Below are 18,276 nucleotides of genomic sequence, written 5' to 3' on the forward strand. Positions count from 1 at the left end.
ACTAATACCCACCCAGCACACTCCCTTGGCAAGGTTTCTCTGTGTAACAGCCCTGGTTGTCCTGGAACTCACTTTGTAGACCCAGCTGGCCTAAAACTCACAGAAATCCTCATCTGCCTCTGCCTCGTGAGTGCTGGGATTAAAGTTGTACGCCACCATGCCTGATTTAGAAAAGGCAGTACTTAATGCAAATGTCTGGAGAAAGGTTACTTTTATATCTGGGAATATTTACATAGACAACCAATTGTGTTATCTAAGAATCCAAAATGTAAAAGATCTGGAATTTTTTGAATTGCCAACATGACAAGTTTTGGGTTTTTAGATTAGGTATGTTCCAGCTAAACTAGTAAGAAAAAGTGACTTAAGATTATTGTTCCTCTCTAAATAATTATAAATTATAATTATAATTTATTAACTACCCTCCCCCTCCCCATTATTAAACTGTCAGGTCTCAAAGAGTAATTTACCAAGAGTAATTTATATGTAAGAAGGAGAATAAGAGATTACACAGTTTGATTTGCTATCATATATAAGGTTATATTTGTTCCCCAGTACCACCAAACAATAGCTAAATATTATGTAGGTTGTGTTTGGGTGTGTGTGTTGTTTTTAAGTTCTGACTAGCAATTTATTGACACAACTTAATAGAAAATTTAAGCTTCAAACATATAAGAAATGCTTTTCCAATTCAGCCCTCCCCAAATTACATTATTATCTTAAAATTGCCCTTAGTCTGCCTATATGTCTAATGTCTACAATATGCTTGAAAGGACATTGTACCAACCTTTTAGTAAACAATTCTATAATGTGGATCAATAATCATTAAATATTTGTGCCCTCTTGCCCAATTAGTATGCTTCACAGACTTTTCTTGAGTAAATATTTGAAGTAGTTCATTTTATTATATGCTTTATAGTGATTAAAACTGAAAATGCTTATCTAGCTCAGAATTGTTGCAAACTCAGTAATATGTACATTTACTCAGTGGAATATTATTCAACTATGTCAAATGCCACTAAATTACCATGATAAAATTTGAATGTTATGCAATTATCAACCTACAATGTTTAATTTTGTACACTGATAATTCTCATGCAAACATATCTATTAACTAAACACCCAAGTATAAAAGTGATAATTTGAAGGTATATATCCATATATAATTTAAATATATATTACCAAATTACCAATGATATTTTGATAGCAGCTTCACTTATATTATGTGTGAAGTGACTTTTCTTCATCTTTTTTAATCTGATAAGGTTTAGCTCAGGGTTTGAGTTTTGGGTCAGTGGTAAGAGCATTTACTGTTTTTGCTGAGGTTCAATTCCCAACATTCACATGGTAGCTCACAACCTTCTGTAACCCCAATCCCAGGAGATCTGACATCCTCTTCTGACTGCTGTAAACACATGATGCACAGACATGCAAGCAGGATAACACTAAGACCCATAAAATAATAAGTGGATCTTTTAAAATTAAAGATAAATAGGTTTTGTACCTTCTTACTTATTTTGAGCATCTTTACATATATCTTTGACTCACCTGCTTTTGCAGGCTGTCCTGTATGTATCTGCTTATCTTTTACTTATTAGTGTGTAAAAGTTACTTGTATATTAAGCCTTGTAATGTAGTTTCAAATTCAGAGGTCATTTTCATTTTTTTCTTGACTTTTGATATAGTAGTTTTTACCATATAGTAACAGGCTTCAGTTTTGTCTTTTATATTTTGATTTACTCTGCCCATACTCATCTTCTTGTGAACTTTCAAAAATTTTTTTTAGAATTTCATACATAAGTACTATATTTACATCAATTTCATCCTTTCTGCTTCCAGCCCTTCCTATCCCAGTTTCTACTACTCAAGTTCATGACTTCAGTTTCTGCAGTTAGTTTTGTTTTATTTACACACACACACACACACACACACACACACACAAGCAAATACTAAAAAAACAAAAAACCCTCACCTAGTTAGCCCATTTAATATTGCTTTTATTTTGTACACATGTTTGGAGCTGAGTACTGGGACTGGGTAAACTGTCAGGTGGCTTGTCTCTGGAAAATTCTCTCTACAGCTACTGATTATATGCAGCTTTTCATCTGGGGTAAGGCCCTGTCATAAATTCTTGTCTACTTTGTTGTATTAACTATTGTTGTCATTATGCAGGTCTTGTATCATCAACAATATTGTTGTGATTCCTTAAGTGCAGAATACCTGACATGTTTAAAAGACACTGTCTAGCAGCCAGAATCTGCCTCTTTCCATCTCCTCTTCTCTATGATCCTTGAGCCTTAGGTGTAGGTGGTATAAAGAGAAGTACTTAGTATATAGTTAAAAATGACATTCATTTAAGAAGATGGCAATAGTGGATTCTCCTCAAAGGTACTTTGTTACCTGTTAACCACAAGGTAGTTGGTTAGGTTTATAGTGTTGGGCATGAAATCCCTCCTGTGGTGTAGCTTTACATCCCAGTTGTTGGTTGCCTCTGAGGTTATAGTGTGATGTTATTGCAATTATTGAGGCTATCTTGCCATAACTGTCATTTTACAACTATGCACTACTTTAGGACTGTTAACTGTTCTTCTCCCTTGCCAGCTTGCATAGTACCTTTGGATAGTATGAGAATTAGTCCTCAAGGAGCAAGATTCCAGATCAGTTCCAACTCCACATACTTTGTCTGAAGTCTGTGGTGTCTTCAGGAGTAAGGCCTTAACTTCAGGTTCTTGGAGGCAACCACAGGGAATGGCAGTAGACTCTATAGTCTGGAGTCTGTTGGAATCCCAACTTAACACCTCAAAAGGAGGTTTCCCATGCCTGTTTCTTGGAAAGCACTACTACCCTGTGTAGCATAATCCATGTATACTATTTGTGTTTAGGAAATAAGAATTAAAACTATTCTGAGGTTTGATTTTTGCCTCAGAATGGCTAAAAATCAAGAAAACAGCCGACAACAAATGCTGGTGAGGATTCTAGGAAAGAGGAATCCTGATTCACTGTTGATGGCTTTGCAAACCAGTGTGGCCACTGTGCAAATCAATGTGGAGAGGTCTCAAAATGCTAAAATGGATTTACTGTAAGACCTAGTTCTACAATTCTTTGGCAAATACTAAGAAGACTCAGCATAGTACTTCATAGATACTTGATCAGCCCTGTTAATTGATGCTCTTGATTTGTAATACTGGGAAATGGAAACAACCTAGATGTCCTTCAACTGATGAATGATAATGAAAATGTCATACATTTTCATACATACACAGAAGAATTCTATTTAGCTGTTAAGAAAATGAAGTCATGAAACTTTCAGATAACTTAATGGAAGTGAAACTTTCTTGAGTGAAGTAACCTAGATTCTTGTTACCTTAAATATATGAGGATCTTCTGTTTAAATGTCTTTGTATTTGTTGTTCTCTTTTCCTGCTGTTGACTTCACTTTCACCTCTTTTGAACTTTTGATCAAATGTCAACATTGCAGTGATGTCTCCCCTAAACATTTCATTTTGTTCTATAACCTCCCACTCCCTGCTTTGTTTTCTGCCTATGCCTGTAGCTCATAGACTTGTGAGCTATGTGCTTAGGTGCTACAGCAGATCTGAGTTCACCATACTAAGGAAGCTAGGAGGAACTCACATTACCTAAGGAAACAAGGTATAGTTCAGTGAAGCTGCATTACCCAAAATATCTTTAGGACAACTCCTTCTGCTGCGTTCAGAGACAACCAAAAGCCTTAAAACTTAAAGGGTTTCTTGACAAGTGTTCCAAATGTGAACAGTGCCTGGGAAAGATATCTATTAAAGGGGCTGCTTCCTGTGCCTCAATCAGTTCTAGCTGGTCAGAATCTCCAGGGAAACTCCCTGGGACACCAGAAGTTGAGGATCACTGAGTATATAGCCTCTGCAGCTTTGCTCTGTACTTGTTTACCTAACTCAGTATAGATCAAAGATTTAAGACTACAAAACTCAAAGCTACCTCAAAGGGCAGAAGGGGTTATCCCAGCTGAAGAACATTTCCAGCTGGAACTCCAGAAAAGAACTGCATGATGGGAAGGAAGGAAGGAAGGAAGGAATTGTAAAATGAAGTTGGAGTCAAAATGATAACTCTAGGACTGGCCTATTTTTGGAGTGCTTGGTAAATTATATTTCAAGTTAAAGGAGCTTCACTATATTTTCCTATCAGAGGGAAAAGGCAAGAAAAGCATTATGTTAGTGGGATTGGGTGTGGCCTTTGTGTTCCTTGTCTTCCACTCTGTTCTTTCAATCTCCATCAGTGACCACTGACCAAACCCTGAACATGTGCATATATGTAAACTAAGAGGCTTATTCTTGATAGAAAGCTGCCTTGGCTCGTTTTTTTTTTTTAAGAACTTTCTTAAACCCAAATCAAAAGAACTTGGTGAGCAGCTGTAGTTACAACATGGTGTTTGAAGGTTTGACTCAAAAAGTATTGAGTAATAATTATGGCAGGCTATTAGGTGGAACACAAATTTTATCTGCTGAGTAAGCTCTTATTAAATATGTGGTTATTGGTGCTGCTGTATGTGCATATATCCTTACATTTGTGTATGTGTCTCCACATGGAAGCCAGAGGTTTATATTAGGTATTCCTCAGGAGCTACCTTAGTTTATGAAGCGTGGTTCTTCTCAGAGATGTGGGCTTGTTGTTGTGGCTAGGCTGGCTGGCCTGAGAGCCCTGGGTATCTTCCTGTCTCCACGTCCTTTGACTAGGATTTCAAGTACTGGATTGCTATATGGGACTTACTGATTGAACTCAGATCCTCATCGTATATGGCAAGAACTCCACTGACTCAGCTATCTGCCCAGCTCTGTTCTTCGACAATAAAATCAGCAATTGCTTTTGTTTAGTTACTGTTTAGTTGTGCAAAAATATTTTTAGTGTTGATGTGAACATACCATTTTAATCATAAAATTAATGATGAAAATGTTACATAGCAGATAATTCAGTTGGCAAAGGCAGTTGACTCCATCCCTACTCACTCAAGGTCCATCCTCAGGAACCATGGGGTAGAATAGAACTGACTGCAGCAAGTCTCCCTCTCACTTCCACATGCATACTCTGCCACAAACTCTCCACATTCTTACACAGTCAGGCGGACACCAACATATAAACGGTTATTCAGTGCTAAATATCATTAAGCATTTAAGAGTAACAACATAAGTACTAGTTTTGAGAGCCTACCAAGTACTGAGAGCAAGTTTCAATGTATTCTATCTCCTACTTCATTTCCTCCTTGTTAAGTGTAGGTGTGTTAAAAATACGTTTTTCCACTTTATGTTGGAGTCTTCTTTATGGCAATCAGATTGAAGCATTTAGTGATAGTATTGCAACTGTTATGTTTTAAATTCAAAAACAGTACCTGTCATATTAAGTAAGCAGTAGGTTTACAGAATTTAACCTCTTGAGGCAAGTGTGGTGCCACATACCTATAATTCCAGCACTAGCAAGGTAGGAGAAGGATCAGGAGTTTGAGGTCAGCATGAGCTGAATGAGAACCTGTCTCAAAAAATTAGAAGAGAGGAGGTTTTTTTCATCATTTGGCCTTTTCTTTTTTCTCTTTTTACCTTTAATTTGGAGGTGTGTATCCACATTTGTGTGCAGCTGTATATGCCCATGTCCATGAAGACAAGAGAATCTTGGCATCCTACTCTACTAATCTCTGCCTCATTCAATTGTGACAGGATTTCTCAGTAAATCTAGATCTAGACTGGAAGTCCAGCAATCCTGCTTTTCACCTGCTTAGTACTGAGGCTACTGGTTTCTTTTCTTAGCATGGATGCTGGGGCTCTATTCTCAGGTGCTTATACTTTCATAGCAAGTGCCCTTCCTTTCCCATGGAGCCACCCCCTAGTGACTTTTTATTTCCTTCTTCAAATAAAGTCTATGGTCATTGATTTTATTTAAGTCCTCTACAGTTCAAAAAGAAAATAAGAGATTCCCCAATGTTGTAAAATGGTTATTTCCCACTTTAAAGTTGAAATTGCTGGAATCTAATTGTTGTAGTAACCATTTATTTATTCCTTCATGAAATCTGACTGAAAAATATTGAGTTGAGTTGCAGTTGGATTGACAATTTTGCTCATCCATCAGGTATTCTGGAATACTTTTTCTTTTTTTTTTTTTTGGTTTTTCAAGACAGGGTTTCTCTGTATAGCCCTGGCTGACCTGGAACTCATTCTGTAGACCAGGCTGGCCTCGAACTCAGAAATCCTCCTGCCTCTGCCTCTGGAGTGCTGGGATTAAAGGCTTGTGCCACCACGCCGGGAACAATACCACAAATATGAGAAACATACTTTTTCTGTTAAAACAGGTTGGTTTTTTTCTGTGTCTGTCCTTCTGGTTTTGAACTAAAATTTTGGCTAATGCGATCTTCTCTTCCTGCCTTTCTATCTCCTTCTTCTTTCCTCCCATTCCCCTCCATCATGTTTCCCTCTCTCTTTTATAGTCTTCTTTCTGCCCTCTCTATTGTGCACTCCTTTCGTTCCTTTCCTTTTGCTTTCCTTTCGAGGGGCCAGAGGGCATCCTGTTTAGCTAGTGAGGCCAGTGCTATCTATGATGGGCATCTACTATGTGATATCCACTCAATCCATTGGTGTGAAAGCAACAAGGACTTATTTTTCTCCCTTTTGTAGGAAATAGCATTCCAACTGTTTTTTGACATCTTTAATTTTAGAGGTTGCCAATGATCAGCTCAGGGTCAAGACTGACTTCAAATATTTTAGTAAGACATATAAAGAAAACTGAGACCCTAACTTGCTAGTCTCCTGATTTACACATCTCTGTTGATGAGTTAAAGCTTTATGAGTGTGAAATTTGGTATGGAAGCTTAGTCTGCTTGAGAACCTTTTATCCCATAATAGTTGTGGAATGTGAAGATTTGAATTTTCATGGGGGCACTGATATTTCATGGCCGACAATGGATTTCTTAAGGCCTTGTCATTTCAAATTGCCATGAGGTCTGGTTATTGCTGCACTAAATGTGTATATGAACCTGCCTCCCAATGACCGTACTACAGTGGTGCTAACTTGTCTTGACACTCTAGCTGACAGGTCTAGCTGCCCTTAACAAGATCTACCTTCTGTAGTCACAGCACAGGTTTTACAAAAGATTCAGCCTAAATTTCTGAAATGAATTTCTATTGACAGAAAATGTATTGGTTTTAAAAATTAAGAGGTTTGATTCTGTTTTGAATTGGTTATCAAGTGATTCTGAGCACATGACATTTTAATACCATTTGTCTTTTCAAATAGATTTACCTTCTAATGCATGTGACGACAGGCCTTTGCTCATCAGCTAGAACATACATTTCAGAGGAGTTGTTACCTAAAATATTATCATAAGGCATAAGAAAACACACGATTTAAGTTGCCTTTCATGAACATAATTAAGAATTAATAAGCTAGTACCAGTGGCTAGTCTCCAGAATTTCCACTGTTTTGCCTTTTGTGACCTGTGTTATTAAAAGTCCATTATTTTTACAGACTTTATTAAATTGGATCTTATTAAAGCATTCTATATTTGCATTTGGTCTTTCATAATTCATTATTATTATGACATTTACTTTTTACCATCAGATCTGAAAACATATCATAAGCTACCCTTTTCTCTTGAAAGAAATGCTAATTTCAAACAGTCCTCTAATAGAAGAGAAAAGCTTTATCAGTTTTTTCATTTATTCCAGATCGTGTTAAGAATACTAATGCTAGACTTCAGTATGCTAATATCTCTGAGCTTTTTTGGCCAAAAGCTTAGAATTGCTTTTATTCCATACTAAATACAAAACTAGAAGACCACTACTTCTAGAGGAAACATAGTGCTTCCATGTAGATCTTGATTCTAAGGACTTAGGGAAATGTTGCTAAATCTATTTTAGAATGATACTAGTCAGCCTCCTTTGTACCACACTCTGTCATTTATCCTAGTTAAGGAATTCTCTCCTGGAAATTCTTTTGTTTTCTCATAGTTTAAAAAGTAGAACGTCTTGCAATATTTGAGACTTAAGAATCCTGTGTCGTCAGCCCCTGACAGCATTTAGACTATGCTTCCTTCTTTTCTTCACAATAACCATTAAAGATTTAGTTGAAAACTCAACCAAGTATAATTTTCCATACTGATGTAAGTTAGGCTATCTAATCTTTACATAATTAGTAATGGCATCTCAGATCTAATAAATTTGTTTGAAACTTATTTTGGATTTTGCTTTATTTTAGATTTCTGACAATGTGCAATAGACACTTTGGCAGCGTTATTGCACAAACTATTCGGACTCAAAAGACAGATCAGTTTCCACTTTTCCTGATTATCATGGGAAAGCGATCATCTAATGAAGTGTTAAATGTGATACAAGGTAAAGTATATTTCACAACGGAAATAAAATGTTATTGATAACTTTACCATTTCTTCCATTAAAATATAAAATATCCTAAAGAACATCTTTTAAAGCATATGTACTATGAAAAATGAATATGGTGTTAAAAGTCTAGCATCCAATAAAATTGCATAGTTCTTCAGACATAGGACAGTGAAGTTATGTTCAGAAATTGCTAATTCCCTAAAACTAGCAGTTATGTTATAATCATTTGTCAGATGTGACATTTATTTCTGTTGATTTTTAGCTGTAATATTGATTAGTTGAAAGAATTGCTTATCTTTAATTATCTAGAAAATCCAGTGACTATACATTGCAAATTGAATTTTTCACGTGTCAGTTGTTCCTCCTTATTTGTGTGACTTCTGCCTGAGATACACCCCTGAGGCAAAAAGCTGTGGGATTCCTGTGGATTTAGCCATAATTTACATTTTCCTGGAAATTTAACCATACTTTACATTCTTTCTTAAAAAAAAAAAAAAGAAAGAAAGAAAAGAAGAATGAATGAATGAATGAATGAACGAACGAACGAACGAACGAACGAGTGGTTTTTTTGGTTTTACTAATGTACCCAAAAGCTAGGGTACAGCATTGCAGTGTTCATGGGAAAGCTTAAACAAAAATAGTTCACCCACTCCAGTGCCGCCAGGAAAAAGAGTTTTCAAGTGCTCCAAGCTGAAGCTTGGGTCTGGGCTACTTCATTCGGCCCCATTTAAGTGTAACGGGGGAGGGGATTTGTGCATTCCAGTGCCTGTAAAGCCTACACAAAACAAAAGCTCAGGTATTTTGTTTTCTCTATAACTGTGCAGAGCATGGTTTCCTAGGCAGTCTTTTAAAAGACCAGCTGAGGGATCAGATTCCCAAGGGGTGAGGAGAAAGAGATGACAATTTTGTTCTTGTTTCCTCATCACAGGCAACATTGTGATAGTTTGTGTCTTGCAAAGGGTAGGCTCTGTTTCTGGAAATCTGCAAGATCACAATTATTTTAGGTTTTATTTCACTTTGCACTGATTTGTAGTTTAGTTGTGTTTTCCCTTTTCACTTTTTCACTGTGTTTAACATTTGCAGGAGTGTCCCAAAGCAGTGGTTCCTAAAACAGCTGTCGTCTTAGCAGGAAGTCAAGCCTCTTGACACAAATCGTAATGGATTAGTAATATCCACCACTGCCACTCACTCACAGTTGTAAAAGGAAAAGGCCATTTAAGAGGATGCTTACAGAGGCAAACAGGTTTTTGGCCTTTTTTTTTTTAATTTTAGCCCTTTTGTTCGGTGATGCAAACCAATACATTCTAGTTGTCTCAAAGAGAAGCACATGTGGAGGTTTCATGAGCTACACTAGTTGCTTCTCCCTGCGTTCCCTGAAGTCATTTTTACAGCCTGACAGACAAATTACGCTTTTGACAGGGCATTTGGGAAACAGTTTCTTCAAAACAAAAGTAATTCTGTCACTTTCAAGTAACAATGATAACATTTGAGTTTTTAATAAAATTTTATATCTTCCAGTGGAAGACTAACAGCATACATAATTTTTGATGACATTAACAGTGATATTAATCCTGGGAATATGTTTGTTGGTATCCTGTGGGGGAAGGAGGGTGCCTCTGTGGGCTCATGCTGAGGAAGGCATCCCTTCCCCCTGAGGTACCAGCCACATGAGTTCATTCAGGGCATGGGGAGGGGAGTTGAGAGGGTAGTAGAGACAGAGAAAGGAAGAGAGAGAGCAGGAAAAAAGGGAATAGAGAGCAGCTATGAGCACATGGAGAGAGATGGGAGAGGGGAGTGAGAAGAGGGTAAAGAACCCAGAGCTAGAGGAGAGAACAAGAGTAAGAAGGCAAGAGAGTGAGGAGGGGGCAAGCAGCCCCTTTTATAGTGAGTCAGGCACACCTGGCTTTTGCCAGGTAACTGTGGGGCAAAGCCTAGACAAAATGCCAATATTAATAAATGTGATTTTTTTTATTCTTTTTTTTATTATTAGGTATTTTCCTCATTTACATTTTCAATAAATGTGATTTTTTAATATCATGTACAGTGCATCAACATTCAGAAGAAATGTATAAGTCAGTGAAGTAATGTTTTCTAAAGGCATCAATGCTTAATGGAATGAAGTTAGGCATAGAAAAACAGCTCAGTTCAGAGATAGTGACCTGGGTACTGTAGGATGCACTTGTAGTCTCAGTTATGCTAGTGAGGGAAGCAGGAAGGTCAAGAGTTCAAGGTCAGCCTGAACAATAAAGAGAAGCATGGAGTTTTGAGGGGAAAGGGAAAAGAATTCTAGTGTTACATAGTAGGAAAGTATATGTTTTGATATTTTTAAATTCTCCACTCTGCTAATTTGAAGAAACCTCTTATCAAACTGAATAAAGTATCAAAGCAATATAACTAGAAATACTTAGTAAAATGCTTCTTTTCTGATTACATATATGCAGAAGGCTACATATTCTTCATAAATTTCAACCAGCACATCATATTTTCACAAGTTTAATATAGAAATAGATATAAAGATATAATTGTTTTTTGTTGCGCTAAACAGTGCAGAAAGAAATATGTGAGAATGTTACAACTGGGCCACTCTTGTCGCCTTTTTCTTATGGAGTAAATTTTGTTAACAAAAATAAAGCAGTAGATTAGGTTATGGCTAAGAATGGCTAAGATCAAAAATTCAGGTGACAGCAGATGCTGGCAAGGATGTGGAGAAACAGGAACACTCCTCCATTGTTGGTGGGATTGCAAGCTTGTACAACCACTCTGGAAATCAGTCTGGCAGTTCCTCAGAAAATTGGACATAATACTACCAGAGGATCCAGCAATACCTCTCCTGGGCATATATCCAGAAGATGTTCCAACCGGTAAGAAGGACACATGCTCCACTATGTTCATAGCAGCCTTATTTATAATAGCCAGAAGCTGGAAAGAACCCAGATGCCCCTCAACAGAGGAATGGATACAGAAAATGTGGTACATTTACACAATGGAGTACTACTCAGCTATTAAAAGGAATGAATTTATGAAATTCCTAGGCAAATGGATGGACCTGGAGGGCATCATCCTGAGTGAGGTAACCCAATCACAAAGGAACTCACACAATATGTACTCACTGATAAGTGGATATTAGCCCAAAAACTTAGGATACCCAAGATATAAGATACAATTTGTTAAAAGCATGAAACTCAAGAAGAACGAAGACCAAAGTGTGGACACTGTGCCCCTTCTTAGAATTGGGAACAAAACACCCATGGAAAGAGTTACAGAGATAAAGTTTGGAGCTGTGAAGAAAGGATGGACCATCTAAAGACTGCCATATCCAGGGATCCATCCCATAATCAGCGTCCAAACGCTGACACCATTGCATACACTAGCAAGATTTTGCTGAAAGGACCTGTCTCTTGTGAGGCAATGCCGGGGCCTAGCAAACACATAAGTGGATGCTCACAGTCAGCTATTGGATGGATCACAGGGCTCCCAATGGAGGAGCTAGAGAAAGTATCCAAGGAGCTAAAGGGATCTGCAATCCTATAGGTGAAACAACAATATGAACTAACCAATACCCCACCAGAGCTTGTGTCTCTAGCTGTATATGTATCAAAAGATGGCCTATTCGGCCATCACTGGAAAGAGAGGCCCATTGGACTTGCAAACTTTATATGCCCCAGTACAGGGGAACGCCAGGGCCAAAAAGGGGGAGTGGGTGGGTAGGGGAGTGCAGGGTGGGTGGGTATGGGGGACTTTTGGGATAGCATTGGAAATGTAAATGAGGAAAATACCTAATAAAAAAAATTAATTCTAAAAAAAAAAAGCAGTAGATTAGGTTATGATGGCAGTGTTAACTTTTGAATGAATTGATACATATGTTGTAAATATTTTCATTTTTAAAAATGTTTATTACATTTAATTGTCACATGTGTATTCTCATCTTCACTATGTAGGTAGATTATGTGGTCCAAACCCAGGTTATCAGGTTTGGTGCCAGCACCTTTACCCACTAAGACATTTTTGCTTGCCCTTTTATTATGGAGTTTCTGATAAAGTAAGTGCCAGTGCCTGTGATGGTTTGAATGAGAAAGCCCCTTTATAGGCTCAAGTATTTGACTTTGGTGTACAGATGCTGATACTGCTTGAGGAGGTACGTCACTGGGGTAGTCATTGAAGACCCATAGCCTCTCTCTGATTAGCTCGTTGCTTCTTGTATGATTGCATGTGACCAGCCAGCTTCCTTCTCTGCCTCTGTGCCGTGCCTTCCTGCCCCTGTCACCATGCCGTGCTTTCCTGCCACAATGGCCTCTATCTGACTAAAACCATAAGCCAAGAGAAACTCAAGTTTCTTTGGTCATGGTATTATATTACAGCAACAGACTAGCTATGAACCACATAAACTGAGGTTATTTTGAGAATTCTAGTGGTTTTTAAGACGACAAAGAGGCCCTGAGACTAAGTTTGGAACCTGACACTCTGTTTTGTCAGCTTTGCCTCAACTACATTAGCTGGTTCCTCTTTCTGTCTCTGACCATTGCGGAGGTGTGAAGTGCCTACAAGCTCAGCTTAGCACTGGATCTTCCCTGTTAGCATTCATATAGCTATAGTGTTTTCCCATTTATAATCTGAGCATTTTGTCCTATAGTTCCAGAGGGGAAATCCATAATGATGAGGAAGACATGGCAGTAGGCATTCAGAGTAGCAAGCTAGCAAATCATATTTTTGCAACACATGAAACAAAACAAACTGGAAGTAGGGCAAGGTTATAAACTCTCAAAGCATGCCCTCAGTTACATACTTTCTTTTTCAAGGCTCTTATCCTAACCCTATGCATCATTACTAGCGGGACCAAGTATTCAAACTCAGGATCCTGTGCAGACAGTTCTCATTCAAACTACCACGAGTACATGCCGTAAAGTGTTCAGAACCTTCTTTTTGCCATCTGTCATATCTGTTAGTAATAACTGCCAATGATTGTGTCCGTGTACCAGGCACACGATAACATTATCCCTGCTACTTCAAAGAACCGTATAGAGGAGTGTCACCTTTCTTTTGAGAACAAGAAAATTGATTCCTAGTTAGAACCTACTCTATTTTTGTTTTCATTCATTTTTAAAAAGATTCACTCTTATTTCATTTGTATGAGTGTTTTGCCTGCATATATGTTTGTGTATCACCTGTGTCCCTGGTGTCCTTAGAGACTGGAAAAAGGTGGCAGAGTCCACTAAACCTATAGCTACAGGTGGTTGTTAGCTGCCTTGTGGGTTCTGAAAAGCAAACCTAGGTCATCTGGGAGATCAGCAAGCGTTGTGTCTTAGTTAGGGTTTCATTACTGTGAAGAGACATTGTGACCACTGCAATTCTTATAAAGGAAAACATTTAATTGGAGTGGCTTACAGTCTCAGAAGTTTAGTCCATTGCCATCATGGCAGGAAGCATTGCAGTGTACAAATATACATAGTGCTGGAGAAGCTGAGAGTTCTACATCTTACTTTGCAGATAGAAGAAGGAGACTCTGTGCCACATTGGGTATACCTTGAGTATAGGAGGTCTATACTCTTCTTGACACACTTCTCCTTAACAAGGCCACACCTACTCCAACAAGGCCACACCTCCTAATAGTGTTATTCCCTATAGGCTAAGCATTCAAACACTGTTTCTATGGGGGCCATACCTATTCAAACCACCACATGCTTTTAACCACTGAGCTGTCATTCTAGCTCCTCATTCATTTTCTTATTAAACACATACTTATGGAGCCCTTGTTATGAGCTAGACAATTTGTAGAAACTAGATTAAATACCTTGTGAGTAGCACCCCAACTCCCACCAATGTGGAGTTGAAGACTACCACAAAGCTACCTAAAAAGACACACCCTACCTCCACCAGCCATTTTCTATACTTTGAATCATTGCTGAAATTTCTCTGGTAATACAAACAGGAATTGAATGTTTGAAGAAAAAAAAAACTATTTCCCTCAATGAATATTTTCCCTTTAAGTTTTCAAATGAATGTCTGGACTATGATCTTTATGAAGAGGAGTTTAAAGATGCTTGGTTTTTCCTTACCCTTATTTTATTCCCAAAATTTAAAAAAATGGCAATTATATAAATAACATTTCCTAAATGCATATAATTTTGCTTGGGATGGCTTACAAAAGAGAAACTCAAATTAGCATGTTCCGTGCTAGAAAAGCCCATCAAGGATGCTTGCTATTTATCATCCTGATTTCATTTCATTGATGTGGCATGATGACATCATAGGTCCTGGAGAATCTCTCTCTTTCTTCCTGTAGATTTGAAAGGAAAGAGAGCTCCCTCATGTAACCTGGTGAGTTTCTTTTTTGTAACCCATCCCAAGCAAAATTATATGCATTTAGGAAATGTTATTTATATACATTGCCATTTTTCAAACATTCAATTCCTGTTTGTATTACCAGAGAAATTTCAGCAATGATTCAAAGTATAGAAAATGGCTGGTGGAGGTAGGGTGTGTCTTTTTGGTAAAGTGGTTATCTAGCATGTCAGTCTCCAAGTCCACATTGGTTGGAGTTGGGGTGCCAGAGTCAGGGGTGCACAAAGAAGAGATAGGCATTAGAGGAAGGGCTGGCTCCTGAATTAGCCTCACCTGGTTTCAAGTCCCAACCCTGTGATTACTGACTTGATCTTTGTTGGGTGGGTTTCTTGAGCCCTTTAAAGATATTTTTCCTTCTCTTGAAAATCTAAAGTATAATTACTTCTTCATGTAACTGTACAGATCAGATGAGATAAAAACATAAAGTAATTTAGCATAATCACAGACATGCAAACAATTGGTAGCTGTTGCTAGTGTTATTAACACTATTGTTTTTATAAACTGAAAGGTCTTTTGAACCTCATGACTTGGACATTCTTCTTTCTGGTGCTAAAAATTGTTAATTGAAGTTTCTCCAAATCTGATTTTTCTAAAATTTCAACTACCATTGTTACTTATTGAGCATATGAAACATTTCATTGAAAGTACTTTAAATACTAGCTTTCCTGTCTATTTTTAATGCTGTTAATTCTATACTAAAAATGTTCTTTCATTTTTAGTAATTATAATAACTTAAAACTATGTAAAATTATATAGAGCTTGGAATCTCTTTATGTCTCACTAGGTAATACAACAGTGGATGAGTTAATGATGAGACTCATGGCTGCAATGGAGATTTTCTCAGCTCAACAACAGGAAGACATTAAGGATGAGGTAAGACAAGAAGTGAAGTGGAATTTCCATGGGGGGTTGATGAGATGATCTGCCAATGGTGATGAGTGACTGTTTCGTGACTGATAGGTAAGGATGTAAAGATGTATATAGATTTGTCAAGGTCCTGTAATGCCAGTCATGTTTCTTTTTGGTCTTTTCTTGCCACAACTCTAAGTTCTAAAGGTTTATTTAAATTTATGGATTGTTTACATTTTAGTAAATTTAGGGTGCTAGATAGTTCATTTTGCAGGAAAATAATTCAGTAGCCATCTCACCAGCCCCTGGTTTTGGTTTTTAAGACAGGGTTTCTATGTATAGCCCTGGCTATCCTAGAACTCACTGTGTAGACCATGTGGCCTCATACGTGGAGATCAACCTGCCTCTACCCCACAAGTACTGGGATTAAAGGCATGCATTATCACCACTCAGCAACTATATACAATTTATCTATAAAAGTATTTTTATTCTCCTATTGTCTTGTTGTTTCAGGGGCTTACTGCCTCTGTCTTTTAACCTAGGCCTAGTCCTGGAAGCTTCTAGCTAATGTATGATCTTATCTAGGCCTAGAATGTCTTCAGCCTCTGAGACTTACTGCTGAATATGCATATCCTTTCTAGTTCTTTCATGAACTCTGGCTGGCTGGTTCAGCTTAGCTGTTCTGGCTCAAACTCCTATCCAAGCTGACTGATTCAATCTGACTTCTCTCTCAGCCAATTTTTGCTCTACTTGGCTCCAAACTAACTCTAGATCTGTTCAGATCTTCTGGCTCCTTCTCATTCCCTTGCTTATACTGTCTTCACCTATGTCTAGCATGTTCTCTGTCTTCTTTCTCTCTGCTCTGCTCTCTTATGTAGCTTCCCTTTCCCTTCTCTTCTCCTGAGAGTTGGCGTATCATATTCTGTCAAATCTTTCTCTGATTCATCACTTTGCCTTCCACTCAATTAGATATCACTTTCAAACTTGGGTGTGTCCTTCTACAAACTAACTTTATCTTTATCCTTTGGGATTAAAGGTTTTTGATAAGGGCTGAGCCACACCACAACTAGAAACAGTTGTGTTTTGTTTTATGTTTTCTTTTCTCAGTAAATACACAATCTCTGGGTTCACAGCTTGATGAAGTATCCTGCAACATTTATTCCATCTTGTGCAGGCTTAGTAGGAGGCACTGAGCTGAGGACTGATTTTGATAGAGATATTGCCAACTTTAGTATTTAATAGAGAGTACATAAAAGAATAGCTTCATTTTCCTTCATTATTATGGGCTCTTCATGGTACTAGAGGGTCAGCAGTTCTCAATCTACAAGTTGTAATCCATTTGAGAGTCAAACAACCCTTTCACAGTAGTGACCTAAATTCATTGGAAAACACAGATATTTACATTATGATTCATAATAGTAGCATGATTACAGTTATAATGTAACAACAAAATAATTTTATGGTTAGGGTCACCACATCATGAGGAACTGTATTAAAGGGTCATAGCATTAGGGAGATTGAGAACGCTGACTCTAGATGCTCCAATCCAACCAAAAGCTGTGTAGATCATGGATTTAGAGGGTCAAATAATATAAGACAGTACAATTTAGGTTCGGATGGTTATGTTTAAATGAGAAAACTAAAGGTCAAAGTTAAGTCAGTTTACCCAGGGTCATCCAGCTGCTAGCTCTTAATAATACCTTAATCATTAATACTAGATCAATTAAGAAATTTCTGGATTATGAAAATAATTTTTGAATAAAAGTGTGAAGCAGATATTAGCATATGTTAATTTGAAGTCCTAAGCCTTTGGATATTTTGGTAAACTTATGCTTTAACTTTTTTTTTATTAGATATTTCCTTCATTTACATTTCAAATGCTATCCCCAAAGCCCCATATACCCTACCCCAGCCCTGCTCCCCAACCAACCCGCTCCCGCTTCCTGGCCCTGGCATTCCCCTGTACTGGGGCATATGATCTTCGCAATAACAAAGGCCTCTCCTCCCATTGATGGCCGACTAGGCCATCTTCTGCTACATATACAACTAGAGACAGGAGCTCTGGAGGTGCTGGTTAGTTCATATTGTTGTTCCTCCTATAGGGTTGCAGACCCCTTTAGCTCCTTGGGTACTTTCTCTAGCTCTTTCATTAGGGGCCCTGTGTTCCATCCATCCAATAGATGACTGTGAGCATTCACTTCTGTATTTGCCAGGCATTGGCATAGACTCACAAGAGAGAGCTATGTCAGGGTCCTGTCAGGAAAATCTTTCTGGCATATGCAATAGTCTCTGGGTTTTAATTTTTAAAATTTTCTGTAAAACAGCAAAAGGAGAAAATAATTCTAAGCAATGATAAAGTTTCTGGGTATCCAATGTGTCTTCAGTAGAGTACTCTTTCATTATTGCCAATGTGAAATGGTAGGCAATGTAAGGTTCTTCTAGTGTGTTTTGCTTTATTTAGCTGTGTCTTCCATTCAATTAAGAAGGGTTTTTGTTTGATTTTTTTTTTTTTTTTTTTTGCTTTGGTTTGGGGTGGAAAGGTAATTGGTTCTGTTTTGTTTGAGTGTTTGCTTGTTTTGAAATGGTGTTTCCTTTTGTAGGCTTGGTTTTGTGGAACTCGCAGTGTAGACCAAGCTGATCTAGAACTCACAGAGATCTGCCTGCTTCTCCCTCTAATACTGGGATTAAAGTTGTTCACCACTGCCTGGGCCCAATTATG

At 37.8% G+C, this 18,276-nt stretch overlaps 1 protein-coding gene across 1 annotated transcript in view; it reads left to right on the forward strand.

Moving 5' to 3' along the window:
- Nucleotides 1–18,276, forward strand: part of Faf1 (Fas-associated factor 1) — a 287,334-nt gene that overhangs the window by 198,783 nt on the left and 70,275 nt on the right. Inside the window, exons 14-15 of the mRNA NM_007983.2 lie at nt 8,227–8,363; nt 15,493–15,581. Of these exons, the coding sequence (NP_032009.2) occupies nt 8,227–8,363; nt 15,493–15,581 (226 nt within the window). The remainder of the gene's footprint in view (nt 1–8,226; nt 8,364–15,492; nt 15,582–18,276) is intronic.

Source organism: Mus musculus, chromosome 4 (genome assembly GCF_000001635.26).
Source record: "Mus musculus strain C57BL/6J chromosome 4, GRCm38.p6 C57BL/6J".
NCBI lineage: Eukaryota > Metazoa > Chordata > Mammalia > Rodentia > Muridae > Mus > Mus musculus.